We start from the raw sequence: 10,101 nt of genomic DNA, 5'->3' as shown, positions 1-10,101 counted from the left end.
ATGCAGAACCCACAAGAAACCATCAACAATATGAATATTAAATGTTGGATTTGGTTGAGATAGCGGTAGTGTACTTCCTTCAACATTTATGACTCCGCATTTATGCTGAAATGTGTCCAATAATCCTTTGAGATTAATTCATGCGGTTCTAAATGTGAATGCCTGTGTGTTCCCTCACATGATAGAATCATGACAAATACTGCATGGATTGTATCCCAAGACCGATGGCTAATATTCAAAATTCTGAAATCAAACTATGTTCAGGTATCACAAAAGCCCTAAAATCTGATTTCAAGAGCAGTTTCACCTTTGTATTAAAATGTAGATAATCTTCTTGACACATTGGAAACAATAAATTGTTTCTGTTCGAGTACCGTACTAGCAGATGCGATCAAAGTAAATGCACGAAACACAACAAAGTGAAATTGACAACAGCAGTGCCCCTTTGGTCAGCATGTTTTGTGTCTAGTCACAATTTTAATGAAGGAACACACGAATAAAACAAATAGAGACTACTAATCAACATCAAAACCACAAGATCTCATGTTTTATTTCTACGCTAACTCAAGTGAATAGACAGGATAGCATACATTTCTCAGCAATAAACTATTTTGAGTTTCTTCAGTGTCAGTGAAGTGAGACCTTTGCTATGCTAAGCTAATACGCTATGCTACACGTGCCATACAGTGGACACAACTCCATTCAGTGAGTGTGCGTAACAGGCAAAGCCACTATTTTTATTCGATCAGTCAAGCGCATTCAGAACCCAGTTTGCTTCTACCGGTATTTGTCAAACCGGGATTACAACAAGCAGTGCATCAAACATCTACAGGACCCAACCTCTTTCCTCACAACCATGATGAGATTAATCAAATGTATTTTTTAAATTATATTTACATTTACCGGTGGCCCGGTAGACCAGTGGTTAGCACGTCGGCTTCACAGTGCAGAGGTACCGGCTTCGATTCCAGCTCCGGCCTCCCTGTGTGGAGTTGGCATGTTCTCCCCGGGCCTGCGTGGGTTTTCTCCGGGTGCTCCGGTTTCCTCCCACGTTCTGAAAACATGCATGGCAGGCTGATTGGACGCTCTAAATTGTCCCTAGGTGTGAGTGTGGGCGTGGATGGTTGTTCGTCTCTGTGTGCCCTGCGATTGGCTGGCAACTGATTCATGGTGTCCCCAGCCTACTGCCCGAAGACGGCTGGGATAGGCTCCAGCACCCCCCGCGACCTTAGTGAGGATCAAGCGGTTCGGGAAATGGATGGATGGATTTACATTTACTTTTCCAGTTACAACCCATTCAGAGGAACACAAACAAAACAATGACCAACAGGGGGAGACAGAACAGGAACCTGGCTGTTTGCTGTTAAGAGCCCTGATATGTAAGGTGTGAAAAGAAAACAATAGCAAATTAGGTCACGGCTTCCTACAAGTATATCAGCTTTCTGTTCAAATGCAATTATTACATTTCAGTATTTTTGGTTGGTGGTGTACCGAGATATGTTATCTTATGGAAAATAGCTCATTGGCTCATTAAAGGCTGGTAAATCCTGGTCTCGGAAATTTGGGGGATTTTGGCCGTTCAGTACAAAAGAGTGAAAAGATGTGTGATTTTCAATGTGTACTCACTTAAAGACCTATTTTGTTGAACCTGAAATTAATACTATTATAGATGACTGTACATAACCTACTACATTTTCAAGAGATGTTTGCAAAAGTGTGCATTATAAAAACACTGTTTAGTAACAATAAACACAAGCAGTTTCAGATCCAGTGTAAGAATGACTGTCGTTCCGAAAGCATGAAGAATTTCCTTGCTATAACGGCTACATGTTATAGCAAGTTGATGAGGTTAAACATATGAGCTTCAACTCAGCGGTTTCAAAATCTGCCTCCATATTATGGTCCGAGATGTGCTTTAAAGTGCAAATAGTGCTAATATCCTGATCGACCTCCTGCGAAAGCGTGATGATCCTTGTGAGCTGTAATCAAAGCAAATGTGAGTATTACATCAATAAGCTTCACAATCCACGAAACACACAAAGTGAGCAAATACTCACGTTGGTAAAACACTGCTTCAAATGGCATCTGCAGACGGAGCTCATGAATCTTCCCTAAAATTTTCATCTCATCAGCGCAGGAAGCATTTTCATTCCACACCGGAACATCTTCTCTGTCTCGTACACTGACAACAACCACTTCAGCTTCTGTGGGTAAAGTGAGTCACAGGCGATTGGTTAAATATTGACTATCGAGTACATGCCTTGCAACTGAGTTATTGAAATGCTATCTTATCTGTGGCACAATAATCACTGAACTGTTCCCCAATGGTGGCCAGTAGCAATTCCTCGCACGCAGCAGACTTTGTGAAAATCAAAGTATTTCATTTAATTCAAATCACTCACTGTGCACTCTTTTGGCACTTTTAACCTCCAAACACCACCCTTAACGTTACTTTCTTCCTCCCTAGTTGAGAACAAGCGGATACAAGTCTACACAAGTACTCACACACATTTACTACAACTCACTAGAGTGGTTCTCTTCATTTTACTGGATGAAAACTCCAACCAAATGATTTTTTTCCCCACTGCTGTTGTTAGGAAGTCCAAACAAGCAATTTGATTTCTGTGAGACTGTGCCAGAACGATGAATTAGTCCCTGGTTGAAAATTCATCATTTAAACCCCTTGAGATGGAATCTCTTGTTTGCGAGGACATATACTGTATGTATCGTGCTTAAGTGAACATGATTGCAATTATTTAAAGTAGCCTCGGAATAAACCTCAAATTCTTAAATTTAGGACTAGATAATATTTTGATTTGAGTTTAAATGAGTAACTTTGAGTCTTATGGCGCAATTATGTTATGTTGCCAGAACTGTATGATTGTGCTGTTTTGTAGCAAGATTATAAAAGACCGGAAATGTTGCCTGGACTGTCTCCACGGTGTAGACTTTCTTCAGGTTGGACTCACATTGAGTTGCTTTAGCTCCTGCTAGAGATCGGACAAAAGGGATACTTATTTAAATAAGTGTCTCTTATAAAAAGAAAAAAAAAACACCCACTTTGCATTTTCAAATAAAGTTTTTGTGCAGCATGTGTCACGTTCTGGTGTGCTGCCAATCAAACAGACAGCATGGAGTTGGGAATCACATGACAAAAAAAGTAAACAACTCTGACCACATTAAAACACAGCATCTTTTAACATGTACATGTAACAGGGTTGTGTAACTCTTCTCGTAATTCAACACGAAATTTGATCTGAAATGACAAGTGGATGTCTATCTCAGTGGGGTCTTAGTGTTTTTATATGCAATCCAGCAAGGGCTCAACAGGATTGCCGCATTAAAACGTCCTTAACTAACATATAACGTTAAAAGTGAATTCGATTTTTTGCATAGTTTGTGTGCGTGTATATACATATATATATATTTTTTTTTTAAATTCTAGGATTCTCACAAGAAGGTGTCTTATCAATGTAGGTCAAAGAGAAAACAGGTCAGAAAATCTCCAGTCACAACTTTTGTGTGGCGTTATTTGAATAGGATTAATGAAGTTAAACAACCCCACAGCAACGACTGTTGGTGGCCTCTCATTCAAATACTTGTTACAAGCACCATCCCATTTCTTAGTTCTCTTGAGGTCAGAAAGCGAATTCATTACTTTAATATTTCAAATATAAAGCAGCACTAGAAGGTCCAGGCAGAATGTAAGGGCAGAACGTCATTTTCTTTATCGCTCAAGAAGCTTCCCAATCTGTGTCTGGTCCTCGTACGTGAACGCTGGTTTCACGGAGAGTCACCGGGCTTGATGGAGAATTCAAATGTAACGTGGCAGCCACCCGGACTGTCATTGTTGTTTTTGAGGGAATACTCTGGTGGCTTTGTCAAAAAACAGGTACAGTAGCCGTGTTGAGACGCTGTTTGCGCCGCCGCTTCTGAGTTACACGTGCACGTTAGCTTTGTGAAAGTAAACTTGAGGATCAGCTGATGACTCATCATCAGCCGCTTCGGTGTGCCCTCAGAACAGCAACCAAAAAACAATGACGCTTTCTGTATAAATGTGCAAACCAGAGATGTTCGACGTCTGACGTGCATAGAAAAGCATGCGTAGTAATTACCCTTGTAGGAGTTCAGTTTCACAGTATTCAAACATTCCTTCCATAATACTGCACTGACGCTTAAACGTGTCTTCCGTAAATGTATGACATCACCTCAGGCATGCGCAGTCTTGACCCGGTCCAGCTTTGTTATGTTGCTGCCCGCTATTGCTAACTAGCAAGCGCAGCATTTCCTTCGGTTTCCGGAGGCAGCGATGGACACCGAAGCGTTATTGGAAGCTTTTCAAGGCAAACTTTACAGTTACTAAAAATAATCGTGCCGTATTTGTGAGAAATTTTGACATTATATTTTTGCACATAGTGGAACCGCTCCTGGTTGCTAACTACGTGATCGCAATTTAGCTTGCAACCTAGCAAGTTTGCAAGCTGTGCAGTTTCCACAACTTCATTCATTAGGGAATTGATATCAAGTACTTATGCAGATGCTAGGCAATAGCTGAATATTGTAATAAACGTTGTACTCTACAACAGCTTTCAATTGAACCGCTATTTTTTTTATAATTGACGCAATTAGATGTTTATGGTGCGACGTTTACAGTACGGATTTGCGTGTTGTTTTTTTCCAAGTCTGCTGGTCTACTTTCACAAAGTCATACTGAAACATCACGAGTATATATATTCTATAAGCTATCTTATTCTGTGTTTTAATTCTGGTCAGTAATTGAAAGAGTTCAATCAATGTTCCCAATCAATGTCGCCGCTGACAGATTTTGAGAAGAAAACGAAAAGGGATACAAGCCCAGTATTGGAGCAATACCTTTTTCATGTTGCCAAGACCGGAGAAACAATGTGAGTTTATTTTTTTATACACACATACATACATACATACATACTGTACATACACACATTCATACATATTTGCACTCAATTACATAACATAACCGACATTCCATTGTCATCTAGTCTGAGTGGTATACCAATTATTTATAATAATTGTTTTGCAGATTTGATGTGACCAAATGTCTGATCTCTCCTAGGATCCCGTGGTCACAATTCAAATCCTACTTCATGTTTAAGTTGGAGAATGTCATCGATGATTTTCACTCATCGACACCTGAGCAGAGAGGCACACGCAATCCCAATGTAGAGCACGTTCCTTTTGAAGAGATGAAGAAGAGGATATTAAAAATAGTTGACAGTTATAATGGGTTGGTAGAAAAATGCTATAGTATTCTCCCTCTTTCACTGTTTAGCTTTATTTATAATCATCAACACTGCTTTTTAATAGTTGAAATGAGATTGTTCAAGTGATACACGTGCATATCGTGTAATTTTAAAATCCAACCAATTCTCAATGTCAAATAATCATTGTCATGATATATGGTATGTGCTCGCTTTCCAATTTATAAGAGTGCTTGTTGAACTAATCTATGATGCATGGCACACTTTTATTGTCCGCTTGGAATTGAAATGGATGTCCATGGGACAGGAGAAGTGAACCAATCTCTTTTTTCGTCAATGGATGCTACAGCTTCTTGTTGACTTTGAAACTTAGCTTGTAGCCGACGTGTGCACATTTTGAGCATGACGTCTCTGATCCACTGGTTAAAGGACACTTTCATTCTCTCCTCTTTCATCTCAAACTGCTTCAAACAACAAAGCGTGTGACGGAAAAGTGGTTAGGACTGCACGACTGTCCGTGTTTTATGTTATCTGTTGTGTTTATTATTTTACTTTATGTTAACTGTTTTGTTCAGCGCTTTGTTACAGCTGCCGCTGTTGTGAAAGCGCTATATAAATCAGCGTGTATTGTATTGTATTGTTACAACATGACACCTAAATCTGTGATTGCTGTAGAAGTGGAAGCAATTAAACTGACAAGGAAAGTAAGATCTAACATCATCACCATCATCTTAACCAGACTTGAATCAGTTTTAATACGATCATTAAAGCATGTGGCAGGCTGAAACAAGTTCTGTGTGTTTAAGGTGGGATGTCTTTGCCTCTTTTGACAACGTCCCATGTTCAGTGTTAATGCTGGCTGTTGCTCGTGATTCCGTCTAAACATATCTCTTGGTGACTTTCCCAGAATCCCATTCACCATTCAGCGTCTGTGTGAGCTGCTCACTGATCCCAAGCGGAACTATACAGGAACAGATAAGTTTCTCAGGGGTATAGAAAAGGTTGGCAATTTCATATTGAGTGATGTTAGGATTGTATGAAATATTCATCCTCCTCCTTTATATGCCTTACAGAATGTAATGGTGGTCAGCTGTGTGTACCCTATATCTGAGTAAGTACAAAAGCTGTCATACTTGACATTTGTTCTGAGCATTTGTTAGTTCACTGTCAGTTTTATGCTTTTCTGTTTTTCAACAGGAAAAATGGTTCATCTAATTCAAACAGAATGAATGGAGTGATGTTTCCTGGCACTTCCGTACACTCAGATGGGTGGGAGCTACTATTAAAAAAAGTTCTATAACTTGAAGATGTCATCAAGTGGCACACCTATGCAAGAAATTGACATGCTATTCCTTTGCAGTCGAAATGTAAACGGCCCAGGCATGCCAAAACAGCTGAACAGGCCAAAGCTGTCATTGTCGCCTACGCTTTCCACTAATGGCCTCCCTGAGTGTGGAGTCAGCAAGGAGCCAGAGCCCACCAAGGAGGAGAAGGCGGAGCGGTGCATCAGGTAGGGTGCAGGGTCTCATATTATACAGTATATATTCGTGACAATATAATATTCATTTTGACTTGAGGTGGGGGAGGACCAGGCGTCCAAAGGACTTTGTGAATACAGACGACAGCGCCACAGGTCCCGTAAAGCACAAAGTGTCAGATCTGGCCCCCCACGTAATTTTGTGTTAGAGTGTTGGAGGGCACTTGGGTGTCTGGAGACATGTCCAGGGCTGATGGTTGACAAAGCAAAAGTATTGGTTGATGGGGCTCTGGGTGAGGGGCGGGGTCATTCCCACTTTGGAGGCCTTTAAACTTGTAGGCGGTAATTTGCCTTGCCTGTCCAAATGGCCGCAGAGTTGTTGGTAGGTGAACTGCTTATATGTGTGGTGCTCTGTATTTAGACAACTGGGGCACACCACATACAATCTGAGCACAACGATGAAATGTGGGGTCTGTCAAAGATAAGGGGAAAAAGAAATCATTTGCGGTTTGAAAAATGCTTTTGTGTGAACCAGGTCATCCAAATGGATGACAAATCTGGACCCGAAGAGGCTTCCCACCTTTGTTGCAACCTGCATTTGTCTCGAGCAGTGGTTTCTCACCTTTTTTGTCTTGTGTATCTCCAAACCCTTTCATCATACGTGTTGATGATTCTCCAAAAAGTAGGACGTAACAGGGCTGATTATTTCATGAAAATCTTTGTTTCGAAAACTTAATTTTAGAAATGTGCACCTTTCTCCCCATCCAAAATCCACTGCAATCAGCAGTTATTAGGATGGCTCATTTGGCTTTATGACAACGGCAGCATTAAAAGTATTCAGGGGGACTGCAGAGATTCCTATCATATTAAAAAGGCAAAGTGGTCATGAAGTCTGACATCGGACATTGACGGAATTCAGCAGTTATTTGATCCAGTTCTATCAATATTTCACCTTGGCATATATGTCAGATATGACACCTGTATTTTTTTCCATTTAAGTTTTGAAACAATTGGCTTATCATCCATAAAGAATGAAATTTAATTCATGTGTATTTCTATTTTTACAGCACTGACCCTTCACTCTTGGGAGGTGAAATCACTCCCAGCCGGACAAAGAATAAACACACTGACGAGGAAGAGCAAGAGGAGGATTCTGATGCTGACAAGCACAACAGCAAGAGGCTAAAGGTCAATGAAAAGCTGGAGAAGGATGACATAGCAAGTGAAAATAAGGATTCCTCGTGTACGGGCACGGAAAGATCATCGGCGAGGGCTGAATCTTTAGAAGACTCTTGTGATGGAGAATACAAAAGTGAACCATCTTGTCGAACACAACCCATGATCGACGATCCAGGTAGGTGCACATGACTATGCCTTCTGTAAGTCATTCAGAATTTTAAATGTGATACCTGACAGACTTGTAGCGTACAGGGAAGTCAACAGTGGGCACACTAACAAATAAGTACACACAAAAGCAAATTGAAAGATGTAAAAACACATAACCAAACAAAACAACAAGAAGTTAAATACAACAGCAGAAAAAAAAACCCCACACCAAAACAAATGACCAAACGCAACAGCAACTGAAAAAACGCCAAAACAAAATGGCAAAAAAACACTGATGTTAACCTACTGAAAGTGGTACGTACTCGCAGGCATGTCAGACTTGTCACTGACTGGATGTCCACTGACGGCTGAAAATATGCGGCTTATGACAAGAGTAATTCATTTTTGTGTTTTACACCTCAGGGCCACTGTAAATTTCACTTTACCTCAGCAAAAAGGAGTGGAAAGCCACTTCACACTCAAAATGTTTGACAGCAGTTTTTAACCTCGTCTTCCTCCTCAGAGCCCAGAAGCCCACAGGCAGGAGCATGTGAAAAGGCGGCAGCTGAGAAGGCCTGCGGTGACATCACCATTCATCAGTCGGAGCAACGACTGAAGGAGAATCCGCTCACTGAGCGCAACATGAGGGACAGCGGCAGCGAGGGGGACTGCCTGCCCAGTGTTCAACTGGTCCTCTCCTCCTCTGGTAATTCACCAAATTTGTCAACAGGGGGCGATGCAGACAATTCGATCTGCACAAAGACTGAAACCAAGCCTGGGCAAAGTGAATAAATGAGCCCGTTGACATAACTGACTCTTGACACTGTACTAAACCACACCAAGGGTAAACTGTATCCGGGTGGAACTGTAGGCTGCAGGATCAGGAATGACGTGGACCTGAAAGTTTCACACTTGAGAAACCTTTGCCCACTTCAGTTTGAACTAGTTGGTCAAATATCGACTAGTTTTAAGGACTGAAAAGGAAATCATGGATTTTTTTTTTTGACTATGGACTGTTTTTTCTATGCCCCCACCCACCATGTTAATATCTGACCATCATGTACGACCTCATATGAGCTGAGTTAAATCACATCATTGTTGGCATGCATTTCCAAAAGTTACTTTGGTAGTTTGAGTTGTTTTAGCCTAAGTACAGTTTTGACATGAAGAATGTCTGCCTCCAACTAAATAAGAAGCCCCTAAATGACCTTTTCTATGGAGGAAAAAAAAACGTTAAAAAAAATTAACATTGCATATAGCACTAGTTCCTTGATGGTTAGTGACAATTAAATGGACTTGAGTAGAGTCATTGCAGCATCACATTGTCTTAAGAGTCCTTTACCGTTCTTCCCTCTAATACCGTGGTTGTACCCATGCCTCCTGTTTTTTTTTTTTTTTTTTTTGATAACCCAAGATTTTTATAGAACTGTACATGCCTGTAAATGAGTTTTATGCACTTGTCATGTGTGTTCATGGCACTAAGTAAAAATAGCTGGAAAGTGAGTGCTTCTTTCATTGTATTCATGAAAAGTGAATAGAGTAATAGAGCCTGTCCTGGAAATAATGCCAGGAATTTGGTTTATACGCCATGCATGCACAACAATTAACTTTTGAGCAATGAAGTTAAATAAGTCTAAATAGTTGTGGTAATAACGTAACATGTTTATGATATCATTGATAATGTCGAACATCAGAGCCACTGGCGAAGGATTTTAATCTGACTGAAAGTTTGATTCACAATACATTTGTAGTCTGAATCGCCGGTTTTAAGACCATTGCATAAATAACTACATCAAGTAAGGTAAACAATTTCTGTTATTTATTTTTATTTGTTCATTTTATGTATTGCTAAAATCCAGATTGCTAAGGCTTCTTACTGCAAGTATGTTGCGTGTGTGTACAGTAGTTTAACTAGCCAGTGGTACCTGACAGCTTTTGCACAGTACAGCCAGAAAGGCTGTCTATTACAGCGCTGTGTAACTATATTAAGGTTAATTAGTTAAAATACCCACGACTGGCTGGTAACCTGTTCACGGTTAATCCCGCTTACTGCCGGAGAAA

At 40.5% G+C, this 10,101-nt stretch overlaps 1 protein-coding gene and 1 long non-coding RNA gene across 3 annotated transcripts; one reads left to right on the top strand and one right to left on the bottom strand.

Moving 5' to 3' along the window:
- Positions 1–532: 532 nt before the first annotated feature.
- On the bottom strand, positions 533–4,205 carry LOC147211295 (uncharacterized). Its single transcript, XR_015102440.1, has 3 exons — positions 4,116–4,205; positions 2,058–2,204; positions 533–1,979 (listed from the first exon to the last, which is right to left on the bottom strand). It is a non-coding gene; the product is annotated as an uncharacterized LOC147211295 (long non-coding RNA).
- A 5-nt stretch (positions 4,206–4,210) lies between these two features.
- Positions 4,211–9,543, top strand: LOC147211294 (serine/threonine-protein phosphatase 4 regulatory subunit 2-B-like). 2 transcript variants are annotated; one of them, XM_086125259.1, is made up of 9 exons: positions 4,211–4,343; positions 4,823–4,904; positions 5,093–5,263; positions 6,145–6,238; positions 6,311–6,348; positions 6,435–6,506; positions 6,598–6,747; positions 7,782–8,068; positions 8,564–9,543. In XM_086125259.1, exons 1-9 carry the CDS (start codon positions 4,310–4,312, stop codon positions 8,830–8,832), a joined length of 1,197 nt encoding a protein of 398 aa, XP_085981385.1. In that variant the 5' UTR covers positions 4,211–4,309; the 3' UTR covers positions 8,833–9,543. The 2 variants fall into 2 exon arrangements, with proteins under 2 accessions (XP_085981385.1, XP_085981394.1); XM_086125268.1 differs by lacking the exon at positions 5,093–5,263.
- Positions 9,544–10,101: the final 558 nt, after the last annotated feature.

Source organism: Hippocampus guttulatus, chromosome 1 (genome assembly GCF_054856545.1).
Source record: "Hippocampus guttulatus isolate MCC_2025c chromosome 1, RoL_Hgut_1.0, whole genome shotgun sequence".
In the NCBI taxonomy this organism is placed as follows: domain Eukaryota; kingdom Metazoa; phylum Chordata; class Actinopteri; order Syngnathiformes; family Syngnathidae; genus Hippocampus; species Hippocampus guttulatus.
This window is presented reverse-complemented; position numbering and strand designations above follow the sequence as displayed.